This window comes from Cyclopterus lumpus, chromosome 3 (assembly GCF_009769545.1).
Source record: "Cyclopterus lumpus isolate fCycLum1 chromosome 3, fCycLum1.pri, whole genome shotgun sequence".
NCBI classification, from domain to species: Eukaryota; Metazoa; Chordata; class Actinopteri; order Perciformes; family Cyclopteridae; genus Cyclopterus; species Cyclopterus lumpus.
The window spans coordinates 14,920,297-14,939,266 of NC_046968.1; the positions used below are offsets into that span (position 1 = coordinate 14,920,297).

The following is an 18,970-nucleotide window of genomic DNA, read 5'->3' on the forward strand; positions in this document are numbered from 1 at the left end:
CTAAATAAAATTGAGTAATTTCAACATTTTTTTCAGTGAAGAAAGACAAATAATCATGTCTTAGATCTGCCATCTCAAGATCTAAAAATCACAATCTAATGAATGCAAATAAAAACATTTCCATGACTCAGTTGGCAGCTGTATGTCACCAGTATAATAAGCATTATTTTCTGTTTAAACTTAAGTCCAGTCTTCCCTCCTTCTGAGTCTAACCATCCACCCCACCCCAGTTTAAGCCATATCTGGAGTGGAAACTTGGTCTGAATCTATGACCAGACCAGATGTGGCAACTGAACTAATACGTATTATTTGAAAATTGTATTGTAGGCACTGTCCGTTATATAACCTGCCCAAATGTCATCCTTTGGAGTCTTTTTCTGCACGTGTGATGAATGCATCACCTCCGTGCTGCATGCTCTATCCTATAAATAATAGGCTACAGCATTAAGTCAAGTTGAGCATTTACAGGTGGTATCCATGTTTGTGTTAAATATGCTACATTGTTAAAAACGAATATTCTGCATTATACACTACTTTTCAAAACATGTCCTTCTAAATCCTACGTAAAGGGCAATCTGTAACTCTTCTTACATTTCTTTTCTTAAAAGAAATAATTACTTTCCAGTCACATGCAGATTTTGCACCACTGTTGCCTCACTTCTATACTGGCTGAGGGTAAATGTTTGTGTGTTGTTTTGATCATTGCTTTCAGGACATCAGACTGAATGAACAAACTAAGAGCCCATAGAAGGCCAGGGTCAGTTTCATCCAAACTCTCTGAGCCTCTCACAGAAAGAAAACTTCAACAAACTGCAGAAGTATCTTATTCCTTCTTCTTCTGCGGTTCACTGGTTTTGTACGAGCACAAACCCTCTGAGGATAGAGCTATTTAAACAGACAATAACACCGGCCCTCAAGTCTTGTTTACTTCAGCTTATCCTTCCACTTGTCCCACCACTTCTATCAAAGCACCACTTCTATCAGAGCAATGTGGTAACAACTCTTCTGCTTGTCATTGGATTCATATGTTCACCAAGCAGGGCAATAACTGGCAGAGGAGGTACAAAAGAAGCACCCAACCATTATCAGCATGTGATTATATGTCGGCACCAGTGTGTGATGCTGAAAAACAAAACTGGTCTGAGTGTGCTCTTTGTTGTATTGTCCATAACGAGGGTCTCTATATTTAGACTGTTTTACTCAGCGTGTTTATGAAACTGCTTTTCATGTACCCATCGTTAGCCAAATATTGGACTAATGGGAATCTTGAGGAATGTGGAGGAGGCAATGAGACCCCATGATTTAGTACTCTATCATTGAGAAATGGATGGAAACACATTTGCTTCCAGAACTTCTTCTGTCCCCAATAAATATTGAGAGATTTCTAAAGGTGTCAGTTGTGTGTTTATGTGGAAGTAACATAATAAGCATAACTAAATATGTACTTCACAGGCAGTTTTAGGCATTTAAGTAACTTTTTTCAATATACATATAATCCTTCTGGCCAGACTGGATTATCACAATGACTAGCCATGAAATTCCCGGTCATTCATCGTCCTCAGAGGAGGAATTTTAAAACACTGGCTGATTGGCTGACTTAATTTATAATCAGTTCACACAAAAGGTCAAATGCAAAAGTAAAACTGAATACCCCTCAGATCAATGTTGGGCCCAGCATCAGTTATTTTAGGACAAAAACTTGCAGTCAGCACTATGTGTGCCCAAAGATTCTTGATGAGGACCTTCTGTTCAAAGGAGTCATAGTTAGAGCGAACACTTATCTCATCATCCATATAAATATATTCATCCTGAAATAGAGACAAATGTATGTCTTCAAACCATCATGGATTATGGTTTACGCCACAAAACGCTGACTGACACTCTCGTGTTTGATCATTGGGCAGTGAATCGTCAGCACACTTTCCCAGAATGGATGTGCGTCACGAGGGGGAAACTACCACTGAGGTCTTATCGTTTCAGACTAATGCGTGGAGCCTGCAGATCTACCAGGCAGTGAGGCTTTGTTGAAATGCTCCAGTCCATATTGGTTGACTACACACCATCACCACAGACCTCCTCATCATCTCTCTGACAAACAGCCGTTGTTCTCACGCTTGGGGTTGCCTCCCTGTGGGCCACAATTCACACAGAGTCCCGAGGGAACCAGCCAGGGATTCACTGCTGTGGCTCTAATGCCAAGAAGACTAAACCAAATGCAACAGAGATGAGGATACATTACATAGAAAAGCATCATCGCATGAATTGTCGTGGTTTGGCGGGATTAGTGCAGGATGTTATCACTTATAATTATGTGTTTTATGGCTTTTTAAAGTAATAAACAAGTAAAATATTCAGTAGACTATTACCTGACAGAAGAATTATTTTTGTATTACCATATACAGTACGTAGGGTTCTGTATGAGCGGATTCTCCTCACCCACTTTGTGCATTCCTAATATTAAATGAACAAGAGTATGGGTTATGATATTAAGCTTAGAAAGTCTTTTTAGACAAATCAGATTCTACCGTTGTGCAGCACAACCTTTAGATCACAAACAAATATTGAGTGGAATGATGCTCAAAGACATTTGAATGAATTCCAAATACATTTCAAATTCTCCCTTTAGATTGATGGCTTTAGTAAAGCCTCCATCATTCTTTTATGTCTGCAAATCTTACTACATTCTTATGATGAACAAGCAGGCCAGACAAAGTCCTGTCACAACAACATCAGCCATATCGATTAGGTAGATGCTGCCTCTAATTCCAAAGTCTCTAAATCTCAAATCACAAACTGGCCAACTTGCTATAAAATATGTGATGTACTGTAAGGCCTCTCTCTCCAGATTAATAACACAATCATATAATTTGGACTCTACAACTTTTTAACTTTTACTTTATCTTTAATTTATTGCTAGGTCACTTTTTAAAGCTTCATTTAATGTCTGATTATCAATGATGTGGCTTCAACCACAACGGCTGCAGAAAAAACATCCACCAAGGTCAGTAGGATTCATCTTTTGAGGAAAAAGGTTGAATGTCAGAGCGAAATGTGACTGTAAATGGCAATCCATGTCCTTACCTCTGGTTTCATTGGAAAATCATTTTATTTCGCAAAAATATTGTGTATTACTTCAATTCAATTAAATTCAGTTTATTTTGAATAGCTGCAGAAATGCTTGAGCTATGCTTGCTCACCAAAGCTCCGCCAGATGCAGTGTTTTACCATCCTTGCCTTTGAACTCAAGACTCTTTACACGTGGCAGGTGGTCAATGTGGCATTTTCTTCTCTCAAAGTCATGTCTTGGATCCTCAGAGCACAGATCACTAAATACATTTATTTCCATGCCCTTTAAGTGTTGTAGATAGTTGGAAATATGTGGCAATCTATTCATATTCAGTTATTTTTTTCTGACAGCATGCAATAAAAATGGACTTATCACTAGTGCAGCCAAAAGAGTTTTGACACTTAATAGACTTTAACGTCAATAAAATGAGTCCTGTAAGATGCAGTTGTTGTACAACCCATACAATTTGTTGTGCAAAGCACATTTGAGGACAAGAAAGTTGGAATAAGTTAGTTCTCTGAGGAGTCTGGGGATTTATAATGAGTACAACTCTTGATCTCCATGTACAATGGGAGTTCACACAAGCCAGTAGCAGTTGTTCATCAGTAAAGTGGCCAGGGCCTTGTCCAACCAGGGTTAACTGAATAAGAACATCTGCCTCAAATAAAAGACCTGGAGGTATGAAGAATTATTAGTGCTTACAAAATGTATCTGGTCTTCTTTCTCCTTTCCTCTTCCAATTTCTCTGCCCCTTTCTCAGGGTTTGAGTAAATGAGGCATGTATTGATGGCATGTTCAAGTGATCTAATTATCTCAGTGAGCATGTCACAAACAAATAACAACAGCCCAGAGTGTGAAGTGGGAAATTAGTTTCTTTCTTTCTTCTGCAATAATTCCACCATAAACTCAAGCCATATTGTCAGATTACCATATGTGGTCCTTGTGTAAAAGTGATTGCTTCAATTTATTGTTCCACTTCACTCGGCATGAAGCAGAGCCCGGTTATGAACATGGTTAGAAATGTTCTTCCAAAGATAACGGACACATGTTGGGTGGCCTGGGTCAAAATGTCATTCACAAAGCATGACATACAGATAAAGCTTGATGCGCTGGTCAAAGTAGATTTATTAAAGTTGAGAGATCATATAACAGTTACATAGTTTTCTCTCATAATATTTCACTCACTACCCAGAGGATGCAGTCATCCACGTGGGAGTTGTTTGAGCTGTATGTTTGTTACTGTGGACGACAATTAAAAAATGTACTTTTGATGATCCATGAGCTTATATATCCTGTATCCTGGTTACTGGATTTGTTTGGTTAGGGTGTGCTGAACATATCAAGGCGGTCCCCTCTCCACCTACTATCAGTCGGCAGAACATAACACTTTTACCAAACCTCATTCACAATAATCAGTTGATTATAGTGGCGACTGTGGGTCAGTGGTTAGCAGGTCCGTCTTTCAATCAGAGGGTTGGCGGTTCAATCCCCGCCCTAGTCAATGTGTTCTTGAGCAAGACATGAATGTAACATGATTGTAAGTTGCTTTGGATAAAAAGTGTCAGCTAAATGACATATAATGTAATTATATGAAATGCCACTGTAGCCCAAAGGATGTGCACATCACCAAATAATGATGTATTTACTGAAACAGACACAAGTGTTGTAGCATTTGTATGTCATACTTTATTTTCAAGTTGTGCAAAAAATATAGAACCAATCCTACACCTGTATAAAAACAAGACAAGTAAAATCAATTTGAAACATTTGAATTATATCTTACTTATTAAGGATTATTGAAAAACTGAAAAAAACATAGTATTTACATTTCCCAAAACTTTACAAAACCTTTAACATTTCCCATACAAATTCCCAATATAGAAAAGACTTAAATGGCGAGCTTAGCAATAGGACTGAGGTAGAATAAAGAAATAAAGATTTTATTTTTCTTCTTGGCCAGGTATTTGTGATATATATATTTTCTTTTATTCTAGACTCATGAGTCCATAAACATACATATTTACAGCTTTGTCTTGTATTTTGAAAAATCTCTCTGTTTGCATGTTTTGCATCCTAAAGACAACAAACAGATAGTGATAATAATTATTGGTACAAAAGTACTGAAGTACAAATTGGACTGTAAATCTGTTTAATTAGCTTAATTTGTTTACATGGTAGATGTGCGTTGCTAAAAAAATCCTGTAGAGACCCATGTCAGTGTAATGATAGACCTTACAGGTGTCTCTATCACGCCTACGCTGCAGAGTGTAAATGGTTCCAAAGTTAAAAAACTGCAGTTTGATGATGAGAAACCTTTAACACATTCACACACCTCAAGATATGGGCTAGTCTCGACACATACAACTCTCTCTGACCTGAAACATGTGACACATTCATCTGTCTTAGGTGGGCAGGCGACAAATTTAGCATTTTCATAAATCTTACAGAAACAAGAGAGGTGCGGAAATGAGAAAAGCACTGAGCAAAAAATAAATATGAAATGACAAATGACTGCGTATTATCTTTAACATGTTTACTGTCTGCGATTGTTATTTAATACATGTACAATATTGCCACGATTCTGAGGCGCCATCTGCAGCTACCATATACTATATATTGAACCTAGTAATGTGACACCTTCAATAAATCACCTGCACATGTCTAGCACTGGACGTGACACCAGTCTTCTTAAGGAAACATAATCTATGTACAGCCTGCTGCTGCCTGTGTACACTTCCCATTACCTCACTATTTCCTCCCCTTTTTTATCTGCTTGACGAGTTCTGGTTTACCCAGCAAACAAAACATCAACACTTACTTTATAAATACAATTTAGACATAGATTTGGTTTCACATGCCAAATCCCCAAGAGCAAAAAGCAAAGATTACCCAGGTGAGCCGAAAAAGGCATTCAAATTAAATATGAAATCAGAATCAGAATGTTAATATATGGTACTCCATTTTTAAAACAAACAAAATATCATATATTCTGTACACAACGATTAAATACAGTGTGATCAGTATACATTCCTGTGTTAGAAAACCAATCTGAATTTGTAATAGGAACATTAATGTAAACAAAATACTTTCAGTAAAACATGTCCAAAACTTACAGCACCAGCTGTTCAAAGCATCATAATATGTAACATTCTGTATTCACAGATTAATTAAGTATGTAGAAATATCTATATCTGGAGTAAAGAAAAAAAAGAAGTTCCATCAAAATATTGGACAATAACTTTTACTGGGTGGCTATTGTTTATGAATCTGCTGGGACTTTCTGTTTCCACTGAAGGCACAGAGGCGAATGAACAGCCATGGTTTCCAACCTGTGGGCACTTCCTGCTCTTCAAGAGCAGCTTAGGTGACTTCGTTGGTCTGATTCTGATCAGAAGTCTCACTCCCTCACAGCCAAGACTCGGAAAGAGCCTCCCTCTGTGTTGCTCTTGCTGCAAACAGGCAAAAAAGAACACATGTTACATTCGGTAACCACAAATACACATGCAGCACAGGGCGCTCCAGCAAGTTTGTACATAACCTCCAAAAAAGGCGGAGAATTGTGAGAAATGGATCGGAGAGGAATGATCAGATATGCTATTTTCTTGGCAGCGCAGTTAGGGGTGCATTTTACCCTTTGAGGGTGCTTTGACAATTAGAGTTTATGATTGTCTTATTTGTGCAGGTTTTGCAGCTGCAAAAGCTACACAATCCTTTTTTGAATTCGACCCTCAAACTTTGGAAATTTCCTTCTAAAACTACAGATGACATTATATAACTGTGTTCACAAGCAGACTAGTAGCCCCTGTGACGAGTGAATAGCAGTGTAGAAATGCCCTGGGAGTCAAATAAATACATCTTTTTGCATTTGTTTTTGTGATACTTGGAAGTCTGCTTTTTAGTATTGTCCAAGTGGTGGAGAGACCTTGAAGCTCTGCCATGATCAATAATCATGATGGGCCTGTGCGATTGGTATCAGATCACAGATAATTGTCCGTATAGGAAATCACTGACTAAGTGGCTGACTGCATTTCCATCCTCGAGTAATCAGATAGTCTGTGATTACTTCCCCACTAACAGAGTCCAGTCCAAACTGGCCACCCTGCCATGATGTTGGCCCGTGGCACGGACTTTCTCCCAGCCGTTTATTGACCTCCTATCCCAGTGCCCTGAGTGGGGCCTTTGCAGTTATGCATTGGATTTCATAGTAGTCAGTCTTGAATTATTTTGGCCACTCAGCACTTTGCACACTCAATTGAAATGCCTGAGTAAAGTAAGCAAAGATCCCATGTGTGGCCCATCCACACACCAAACCACACCATTACTCATACAACCCCACATGCCAGCAGGACTGCCCACATGGGCTTCCTTGCCTCAGCCTAGTCCGCTGGAGCCGGCCACAGCCATGAGAGTGATGTGAGAAACATCGTGTGCATGCAGGGAACTCAGGACATGCAGTATTACAGGAGACATGAATCAAGGTATTGTACAGCGGATAAAAGCACCTTTCTCAGGCATATTATAGATATTTTTGTCAAATTCACATGTCTAATTTTACAATAAGCTCCATGTTTTCATTTAAATTGTATCTCAAGGTTTTCTTTACCACACTCCCATGGGTGAAATATTAAAGCCTGAGCTGAGCTCAGATCAATATTATCTACACATGTCTACCTATTATATAACCAACATACCATTAGATACTTTTTTTAAAAACAAACACACCTTTAGCACTTGACCCATATGCATGATTATTGTTAAAATAGTTAAACCTGGAGATCTGGTTCCGGACCTTTCTGATTTGCCACATCTCAAATGTGTTTATTAATTTAAATAGGTTTGGTGTTGTGTCCATTGAAGGCTGTTCAAATCCCCAACACACCAACTAACCATCCAAACAGACGCTCTCAATCTTGCTTAATTTGACAATTTCTTATGACTCTCCTGTTAGCTTTGATGCACCTGTGAGGGTGGGACCCTCTTTAAAATGTCATAATGCCATTTAGTGCAGTCAGTTTGCTGACCAGGCGTAAATCCAAGTATAATTCAGTTTGAGAGACCTTGCTTGCGGTTCGGTAAAATATAATGCCATTATTCGGGAATCCTACCAACCAAACCAAACATACTACTGACTCCTATGAGAATAGCAGATGTTACACTCCTCAACCTGCAACAGTGGCAGATTTATACGATGTTTGTACATGTGTTACTAGCGATAACAAATTCCCACACTGCCCAAGCCTATGAACGCGTTCATCACAACTAAGGAAGCTTTGCAGTTTCGCAGCTGTCAAATGGTTGTTTGTTGATAAAAGCTGCCACATGCCATGTCTAAACATAAATGGTTATTCTCATTTTTAGATTTAAAAAAAGCATGTCTTGAACAGACAAATCTAAAAAATATAGATTTCTGGAACACAAACTATCTAAATGTCACTATTTGACATGGTGCCGAAGCCATTTATCTTTGTACCTTTTGTTATTGTGCAACAAACCTCATCTGGGAAAGATAATTACATTAAAAATAGTTAAAATGAGTAGTACCTCTCAGACTGGATGCCATTTTTCAGGACTCCAGCATAGTTCTTTCTCTTGTCCAACGGCAGAACATCTACAAAACCGCCATCTGCTTTGATTGCCCCTGCATGGATGGCTGCTTTACAAATACTAGAGCCCTGTGGGGAAAAAGAGGAGAAATACTTTTAAAGCCTTTTTCACGACATGAATATCTTTTCAATTCCTTTATTATCAAATACAGCACAAAATATATTGCAGTAATTCACAGACACACACAAGCATTTTGTTCACAGTCTGAGCCAGCACAACAGACTGTAAGCTCTTATCAACAGTCTGGAGCAGAATGATTCATTTCTAGTCTAAACACAAATCACACTGTCCATACACCCCTACAACACTTCTCACCAGATGGTGTATGTCTCATTTCTAACCAGCATCCAGCTTCTACACCACTAGAAACACATCTGTGTGCCGGAGATTGCAACCTTTCCTGGACACATTTGCTGTGAGCCACACTGCTGCCTTATTCTATTCTCTGGGGAACTGTGACTTGTGTCCAGCCAGACGTCATCTAAGGTCGGTTTCCAAGATAATACACCATTTAACACTATATTGACCTCATGTGGCAACTCCAGAATAATCCACAAGAGTGACATGAATTTCTACAAACTGTACATCTGATGAATTTCGCTTGGAGGGAACATTACAATGACTAATCTACTCTGAACATGATTTCAGGGACTTCAGAGGGATGATGGAAACCAGTTTCATGAAACCATTCCTGTCTCCTATCTCTGAAACACAAGCACATCGCCAGACAAACACTTGCATAAGCCTCCGAGTGGTCTGGCCCCATGCTGGGTGATATAACCCTGGCAGTCTCTGGCTTACCTCACCATGACTCCCATTCTCTATTGATCCACATTCGTACTTTGATTCAATGTCTTTCCGTGCATTACAAAACCTGCAAAATCACTCTAAGTTAACCCTGGCGCAGATCCAGATTTATATTCAATTCTGTCTGAACTAATAATACCTTAATAAATAAAAATGCAAGATTCATGATCAAGGTCTTTCATAACATGCAGATCCAGAACAGTGTTTAACTTACATCTGTGTAGATGTTGTTTCCAATTACAGGCGACCAATAGGAAGGCTGAGTCTTGCAGTTGGCCGGACAGAAGATCCTGAGAAACAAATTGGATATAAGTATACATTTTCAGCAACAGATAAGGGTCACATTACTTTCTATTTAGTATTTATAAGCCCTACAAAGTTTTAAATTGTTTATGACACCGTATAATAAAGTTGTAAGGAGATATAAGGATATCACTTATGGGTGCCCCCAGGAGGAGTAACTGTAAAGCAGAACTTTAATTGGCTAATCATAAGCTTTAGAGAATGATACGATGGTGGACGTGAGGAGGCACCTTGGACAGTGTGAGTAGGGCTGTTTGAAAGGGCAGATTTCAGCCACTGTAGAGTAGCAGTCAGCAGTCATTTCTGTCACACAGCGAGAAGAGAAAAACAATTAATACACCCAATAGCTGTTGGCTGACTGGGAATTTGGACAGAACCATGACTCAAAGCTCTTCTTAAAAAGTGTGCCTCACTTACCTTCCACCTTGGCCACCACAAAGGCATTCCCGGGTTTATATTTACTGGAAAATACATCACAGGGGTTAGAAATTAGGAAAGCAAACGGTTTCCATGAACTTATACTATTGCACAAGATGTGAATCATATAGGCAGGCGGATGTTAATCAGCAAATGTAATGCAAATCAAATTTGGGAAAATCAGGCCCAACATATACTGTACCTGGAGGACTCAATGCCATTCTTAGTGGCTCTGACAAAGAATGGGAACTTGTCCATCCTTGTAATGTCGACGACTCCTCCGTTGTTGTCAATGACACCAAAATGAATAGCAGCACGGCAAATACTTGATTGCTGAAACAATACCAAAAAAAAATTAACAAATATCAATTTGCAGTATAAATGATGCAAGATGTTTGTTTTATGTTGGACATACTCACCACATCATAAAAGAGAGTTCCCCAAACCTTCCCTTTCTTATTCAGACAATTAGCAGGACACTTATATCTGCAAAGTCAGAAAATGAGATGGACACAAGAGTGAGTTGAAATTGCGAAGGAAGTTTATAATATATCAGAATAAACAAGATATATGTTGTGCACATCCGAAAAAATAACCTGACCTGTTGCAGGTAGCGCCTCTACATTTATCTCGCAGTCTAGTCTCACACTTGATGTTTTGAGCTGCAAGAACACCATCATAAATTAGTAAAGAAATGTACAAAGCATGAATCTTTATGGTTATTTTAAATAGTTCCTGCAGCTACCCAGAAAGGTGTTGCTAGGAGTCTTTGAAGATGGCGTCCTTGGTGTGGTGGGCTTAGGAGCGGAGGGTTTGGAGGCAGTTTTTTTGGGAGCAGATGGTCTAGGTCTGGGGGTGGTACGAGGTGGCAGTGGAACCTGAGGCTTCTCCACCTCATTCATGTCCTCCGTCTCTGAGCGCTGAGAGTCTTTAGATGGACAAACAGACCAGGGCTCAGGTTGGTAACATATAACATGTTAACATCTTTGAATGAAACCCATGTGGGTTTGCTCACCTTTGTAGCACTGGTTATTCCTACATCCTCCTCCATAGCTGGGAGGGCAATGGGAACAAGGGCGGCCATGCTGGTATGGAGCCTCGCCGATCCAGTTGCCCCTGCAGAAGGAAAGAGTGGACAGCTTGAAGGTGAAAATGAATCATCAGTCAAGCGTCACTGGGCTCATGGCCTTGGAATTACTTTCGTGCTCTTTGTCCATTGTCAACACTGCTGATAGTCATTAATCCCTCAAACTAATACAAACACCCGTTGTCTCTCAGGCAATTACATCCTGAGAGTTGTCTGGGAAAAAAAAAACTGCTCTGCTCTTATTTGTCTTTCCCCATGCTACATAATTATTTTGCTATTCGGAATTCTGAAAGGGATTTTAATGGCTCCAGCATGTCATACACATGTATCGGACTATATGCGCTACACATCTGTAGTTAAGGTTACACGCTGGAACATTAGTCAGCACTGAAAGGAAGAAGAATGTAAACACAGGAGACAAAAGAGCAGACGTGTTGATGAACAGTGGAGGAAAACTGATCTTACTTTGGGGAATAGTTGCACACAAGGTAAACAGAGTTCTCCCATGTTTCTCCCCACACGTTCATACTTGGACACACGTGCACAGCACAGCCCACTCGGCTAGTGGTTGCCCAGACCAGCTGTAAAGAGGGAAATGAAAGAATAGTCAAAGTTAGGACGGACAAATGTATTCAACAGACACAGCAGAGTAAACTGAGCTCGTAGGCCATTGTTCTACCGGTCATTCCAGATTGGCAGACTGTGCTTGGTCTGTTAGCCTGCCCCAGTGGGATGGACGCTGCCTGGATGAACCCAGTTGGAACGCTGTGACACAACCATGATCCTTTTCATTACACTGATAGAAGTGGATACGAATGGCAGTTCTTAATATCTTAACTTTGAAGAAACCAAAGTCAGCCAAGGCTCAAAACAGTCCACGGTCAATTAAAACGGCAAATTAAATGGAAAGCAGCTGCAGGGGTGTTCAAGCTAAATGATGTGCCATTTGATGGTGAATACAACACAGCTTGTTCCATAACTCCGCCTTACTTTCCTCCCAAACTCTGAAACATATGCACTCTCCCTACTCAGGAATGTTCATCTTTTCCCTGCTACAGTTAGAAGCCACTGGAAGCAGTGAGTCAGCACACTGATTTGTGCTGAGTGCTGGTAGTTAAGCTCAATCTGTACTCTCTAACTCCAGAGGGTCCAGCATTTCTCCACATAGCTAGTTATGGAGTATGGTTGCCTGGACTGCAGATATATCAGCACTTCCAGCAAATGAAGTATTGAGAAAAGGTGACGATTGACAGATTTGGCATTGTTTCCTATCTGCAGCATCTTCAGAAGAATCCAGGTCAAGTGGCGCCTGGTGTGTCTGAAAATGACTACCAGATGGCAGTGATCCGGTTTCAGAGCAGAGGCAGGGGGAGGAGTCTGGATGTTTCTGTAAACTCATCCCAGCAGCTATAAAGTAAAGTCTAAGTGAAGCGGTGGCCGAAGCACATATTTCTGTTTCCTTTTGATTGATTTCTTCCTGTTCCTCTTCAACTCTTCTGTCTGTCCATTACTTGCATCTTCTCTTCACTTCATCCATCACTGTTTACAAATTACTAAATCCATGCATATCATTTAATCCCTCAGTCGCTCCACAATAAATATCATACAGGGTACACACCACATGTTGTATCCCAGCAACACCTGTCAAGTGACATCTGTTCCATATTGCCGATAAAAGAAGGCACATGACCTGATACTAAACAGATTTCATCATAAATATAGGAGACGTTACAGTGTACGCTTCAAAAGGAAGTTGAAAAATATATTTAAACCTAAAATAACACAGAACACTCGCCAACTTTTCAGCTTCCTGCAGTAAGTTATCAATTTGAGAGTAAGCTTACAACTCACTGCAGTAGGGTATCGCCATACCAGAGAAAACTAAAACAAAGTTTCTCGCCAAAACCATAATTGTATTTTAAGTCTATATTTGAACACATCTTAATAACGTTATTTACCTACACCCGACAATAATGTTCACTGAATAGAGCTTGAATGCGTCGTAATGTAACTCAATGCAACCTCTGTCAACGTTAGCTGTTAGCTTTGTTATTCAACTAATCTGGACAGTGCTGCCCACCGACTGCTAACAGCTAATATTGCCATCTCACCTGCCGATTTCAACGCTGATTTATTGTCCACAATGTAGCATTATCAGCGACATTTTTCTATCATGACGGAACCATAGAGTCGGACCATGATTTTGGCGATTCTCATGACATCCCAACTGCCAGTGCGTAGTTATAGGAGTACAGATTTACCAAAGGTTTTGATCTGTTTTCTTTTCTTATTCCTCTCACCTGGGTGTAATGGGTGCACATAGGCCCTGAGCAGCGTTCTGGACACCAAGGATTGCACTCCTGGGGGTAGGGATAGGTGTAGTCTTTCACTTCATCATACCAGGTCTGGACATGGAAGGCAGGAGAGCGGTATCTGTAGGACCCAAGTGTACACACACACACACACACACACACACACACACACACACACACACACACACAAAAATAGACACACAGTACGCTCAGTCACAAGCCGTCCAGGTACCAGAGGCAAAAGGGAAATATCTGAGGGAGCTGCCAGGTGCTTTGGCTAGACTTGAGATTCACTGCATGAACCTCGCTGCCCTTCCTCCTCCTCCCTTTAGGCCTGAAAAGATGAGTCTGAACAACAGTCTGTTCCCCCTCCTTAACAGGGGAAATCAAACCAGCTTGAAAAAAACAAAAAATAGAAATCAGAGAAAAGCGTAAACATGGATCCACAGCCCAACAAATCTGCTCATGTTCTTGTTATAAACATCTCTTTTTACGGTATTGAAAAGTGTTGAGCTTCTAAATGAGAGAGTAGAGGGAGAAAAAGACTCCACGTCAGGGTTTGCTGGCACAGGAAGAAAAGGGCTGTGAGAATGGAAGCAGATTCCTGCAAGGGCACCTGCTGCGATAGACATACACTGTCATGCACAGAGGTCTACTGTCTGCTGTCTACTCGGACATGCACACGCACACACTCACACAAACATCAAGGATCAGCACTCATCAATCTCAGACAATACTGATGGTAATTAAAAAAAGAAGAATTACATAGAAAATCTGTATGACCTGTTGATTATGTGACAGAGCAACTCACTAAACTAACTAAATAGAAAACTGAAAAGTACAGAAAGTCCACAAGAGGCCATCGACTGTGCGGCTGTAGATCGGGAAAACGGTGCTTTGAGTTAAACGTTAACGTCAGCATAGATTTATTGAAAATCCTAAAAGGCAGATGCTGAGCAGGTATTATGTTTACTGTGTTCCCCGTCCCAATATCGCCTTCTGCAAAAGGGCTGCAGAGGACCTGGACAATAATCTGAGAATTAACAACTTATCTTATCATATATTTGCAACATTTCTTCATGCAGTAATATAAACTAAAAAGGACAAACGGCCTAAGACTTGGGTCTTATAAATGTATTGTAACTTATGTACAAAGCATTAATAAATTATTAACTAACCAATAACAAAGCTTGCAGCTAGAATTTGAAAACCCTATTTGGTGTCTTCTGAAAAAGGGGTACAGATACATTTGTATTCTTGAAAGACACACACTATAGCTGACTGACTATGTGTGTGTTAGATCATCTCACCTTCCCCAGTGAACCGCCAGGTTTTGACCAATCGACATGAGCAGGTCCTCTGGCCCATGGTCCCACTGACACTGCTCTGCCCACTGAGTGGCAGACCGCTCCAACTCATCATCCCAAACCTGGACACGTAAAGTAAAACACAGTTTCAAATGAGAATACATTCCGACATTCATCTGCTGCAGCTGCTACGATGTATAACCCACATCTTGTCCAGTAGATGCCTGACCACAACTTGCTAAAGGCCTCTACTTCTGCACTTCCTTCCATCCCAGTGGGCTGAAACTGAGCTGCATACAAGTACAACATTAGCCTTTGACGGTGACATTTGAGTGGGGTAACTGGCGCCTGGCCCTGGTCCACTACAAATCTCCAGCAATCACATCTGAATCATCCACATTTCCACATTGGGTGAGTGAGCAGGGTGGAAAGCGGAGAAGACACCTGACTCTCAGAGGATGGGCCGCTGTGAAGGGAGGGAGGACTGCATACAGCACGGCCCCTCAAAGCATAACTTCAGTAAATTTCCAGCCTTTTGGTGGTCGCTAAAACATGCACACGCAGACACCACTGTAACCCCAAACACCCATTCACTAACACAAACACACACTGCCTGTTCACTGGAATGAGAGAGCACTGGGGCAGAGTAAATCTTCAGACACTTTCCTTTCCTGCTATAACCACACTCCAGAGACACACAAGCCGCCACTGCTTCTCTCAACGTTATGGACCGCGTGGCTTTCTATAACCTCCTGTGTGTCTCAACAATAATCCCTCTTGTCCTTTACTCATTGATGTGCCACGTTGTCTCAGGATTTTTTTTCCCCCTTTCTAGCCAAATTCTTGCTGTTTTCCTTTGACCCAGCCCCCACTCTCCTGTCTTCTCCAGCGCGGAGCTGCTTGCAGATCGGACAGAGTCAGGCTTATTATCCTCCTTGTAAAAGAGCAGCACAGCAGGCTGGCAACAGCTTGCCATCATGACTGCATGTTTCCAGCAGAGAGAAAAAGTTTTTTTCATTATAGCAACACTGCTTTTCTAAGCAGAATTTCACCGTAAACACTAATCACAGCCTCATTTCAGAGGTTGATGACACATTAAATTGGAGTACTTTGTATGGTAAAGCTAAAGATTACAGTTGATGAATGTGAACCATCTTTCAGAATAAAAGTGAAATAGGTAATCAGGGTAAGGGGACTTGTCTCACCATGTACTCCATGTTTGAGGCAGTGGGGTAAACGGAGCCCCTCAGCTTGTTGTGTAGCTGGAGGATCTCCTCACGGTCCGACCAGCGGATGGCACGTCGAGTCCTATTGCCAGCTGTGTTGCTGGGGCTGTTCTGGTCCGCTGCCTCCTCGTAGCGGCTCAGCAGCTGCCTGAGCTCATTGGAGTCGGGCAGGAAGAGGGAAACTGAGTCACTGACGCACAACAGCAGGAGGGAGAGGACAGGGATCCAGGTCATGGCAGCGCAGGTCATTCTGACACTTCAGCTGTCTGGGTTGAACTTTCAGACTGCAGTAGAAAGGCAGATTGTGTTTAAAGTCCCAGACACAACCTGCAGAGAGGAAATATTTAATGAGTCTTTCCCTACTGTGAGAGTCAACAAAGCATAGTACAGATTACTAAACTAATGTGGGAGTCTTTTTCTATAAACAAAGTTGTACATTTATTGGGGCTGGGATAAAATATTGATGTGGAAATGTTAAATTCTTATTTCGTTCCCTTTTTGATCTTGTTTACTGGCACACCGTCTCTTATGATGATGAGGCAAAGTAAACTGAAAGTCCTCGCTCAACTCTGGACTTTTTATTCTCATATGTTCTGATTTCTGTCAGTTCAGCCTTTTAACAGTTTGTGGTTGTTGCATATAAAACACAAATAGAATATGATGCCATCCAATACAACAGCCATGCAATAAGTATATGTAAGTCTATGTGTCTGGTCATTTTGAGACTGTATGGGTTGTTATAAGTTACTATCTAAATTTCAGGGCTATGTTTTGCTCTGTCTACAAGATACTGTGGTGCACCATATATATGATTGTCTTGCAATATATTGGGTTTCCCAGAACTGACTACATTAGGATACTGTTAATATTATATATATATATATATATATATTAATATTGTGACGTCATATAGTTACATTATCAGTGACCCTCTAATGGCCGACCCCAACATGTTGATGTTTAGTGAACAACATTTAATTCATAATTTTAATACATTTTCCCATGAACAAAAAAATGACATAAACTGTACCACAATTAGGCAACCAGTTAACTTCGAAAGATAAATTAATTTGAGCATTCAGGAATCAGTTTACTGAACCTTTACTGTCTGATTTGCATTGTTTAAGGCCTTTAAAGAGCCTTTCCGCCCAATAATAATATGACTTTAAGTACCTGTTATAAAGAGCATTTTAAGCTTCATCAGTAAATCTGACTCTGTATAATTAAGGTGCATCAAGCCCAAAGTCAGAGAGAAATACTACCTCTCCTCATCTCCTGACTGACTATTTTATAACCAAACTGAGCAGTAGGGCGAGACACTGATGAGGGAGACCTGAGTTCAGGTTGACAAGCGTTCACCCTGCTGAACTGCAAAAACACTATATTCCTGAAACATCCAGGGGTGATATTCCTTAACTGACCGTGCATCTGACCTCCCTCTGGAAGGCAACAAGCATGACGTCCAAGATTAGAGCTAAATCAAATATCACAAAGTCCCAAAGTTTTATAAAGAGAGAAGAGCAGTCCATCAGTGTGATCAGAGAAGAAACAAAAAAAATAAACCAAGCTCTAGCTCGCACTGGTTGCTCTCATCCTGGATTCCCTTCACCTCTTTCCATCTGGCTGAAAAGGCGGCTTGAGGTCTGGCACCAGCTCTGTGTCAACATGCTGTGCCAGCTCTGGGCACTGTGAGCCAGCGGGCAGCTCAGGCGCCACACCCTTCTCCACTCCCGTGCCCTCCTTTTCACACTGAACCTCTACCCGCTTCTCTGTCTGGGCCCTTCTCATGGCTCTCGTGAATTTTATACCAGAGTGACAGACAGAGCAGACGACTCGGACACACGTACATATCCACATCTTGTCTGTGGGAACTGAGCCCTCTCTGCTATTGGCTGGCTTGTGTCTGATCTGAAGAGGGACTGACCTCCTCTCAGCCTTACCAGGGGGTTGAATGTAAACACAACCCATGTCACAATATAATGGTCTGATTTATATATTTTCATAAACATCTGCTCACTTTTTCCTTCACTTTGAAGACTGGCACTACACCAGTTATTATTTTTTTTTACAACATCTGGCCCGAAAACTCAAGTTGGATTTTTATTGTCTTGATAACTTAAAATCTTGCATTTAATTCTCCATCAAGGGAGCTAGTGCAGACTTAAAACGAATGGCAGTGTGTTGCAAACACTTTTACAGTGGCATGCTTTGTAACCCACAACTGGAATCATCAGAGTTCATATTGTTATACTGAATAAATAAATACAATTAAAAACACACAAAAAAAGGCTTAGGGATACAGGTGTATCTTAATTCACAAATACTTGATATATGCACACGGTTTATCATATTATTTTTGCATTACAGATATAAGTAAAACTGAGAATAATCAGGGCCTGTCGACAGTAAAACCCCTGCTCTAACTCAGCGTTGTTGAAATCTAAACCGCAACACATTGCAAGTAAATGTATGTCTCATAATGCTCACCTATCTTTCTCAAGTATCCAGTTGAATATGTCGGCGCAGTTTCCTCCGCGCGCTGGAGAGCTGTATTATTCCCTTGTGAGAGCACCGGGCTGCTGCTTGTTGGCGGTGTTCCTGAAGCACACAGGGGCTGTGTGGCTCCGGAGCAGCTCACAGTGCCTTATATAGAGAAGGAGACCCCTCAGGACCAGAGGAAAACATTACTGTCTCTCCTCACTCCCCCACTCGACAGCCTCCCTGAAGTCGGCTATGTTCTTGGCAAAGGGAGTGCAGTGTGTGCGCACGCGGACGAGCAGCATAATGACAGGAAGAAAAAATATATAGAATATAAATATCTTCAATCAGCGAGCTGACAG

General features: G+C 40.9%; 1 protein-coding gene across 1 annotated transcript; it reads right to left on the reverse strand.

Moving 5' to 3' along the window:
• Positions 1–4,850: 4,850 nt before the first annotated feature.
• crispld2 (cysteine-rich secretory protein LCCL domain containing 2) lies at positions 4,851–18,703 on the reverse strand. The gene is made up of 15 exons (XM_034526409.1): positions 18,618–18,703; positions 16,110–16,457; positions 14,908–15,026; positions 13,586–13,718; positions 11,751–11,866; positions 11,214–11,314; positions 10,944–11,126; positions 10,800–10,860; positions 10,618–10,684; positions 10,401–10,531; positions 10,199–10,242; positions 10,012–10,084; positions 9,693–9,768; positions 8,609–8,739; positions 4,851–6,516 (listed from the first exon to the last, which is right to left on the reverse strand). The coding sequence occupies exons 2-15, from the start codon at positions 16,377–16,379 to the stop codon at positions 6,465–6,467; spliced, it is 1,557 nt and encodes a 518-aa protein (XP_034382300.1). The 5' UTR covers positions 16,380–16,457; positions 18,618–18,703; the 3' UTR covers positions 4,851–6,464.
• Positions 18,704–18,970: the final 267 nt, after the last annotated feature.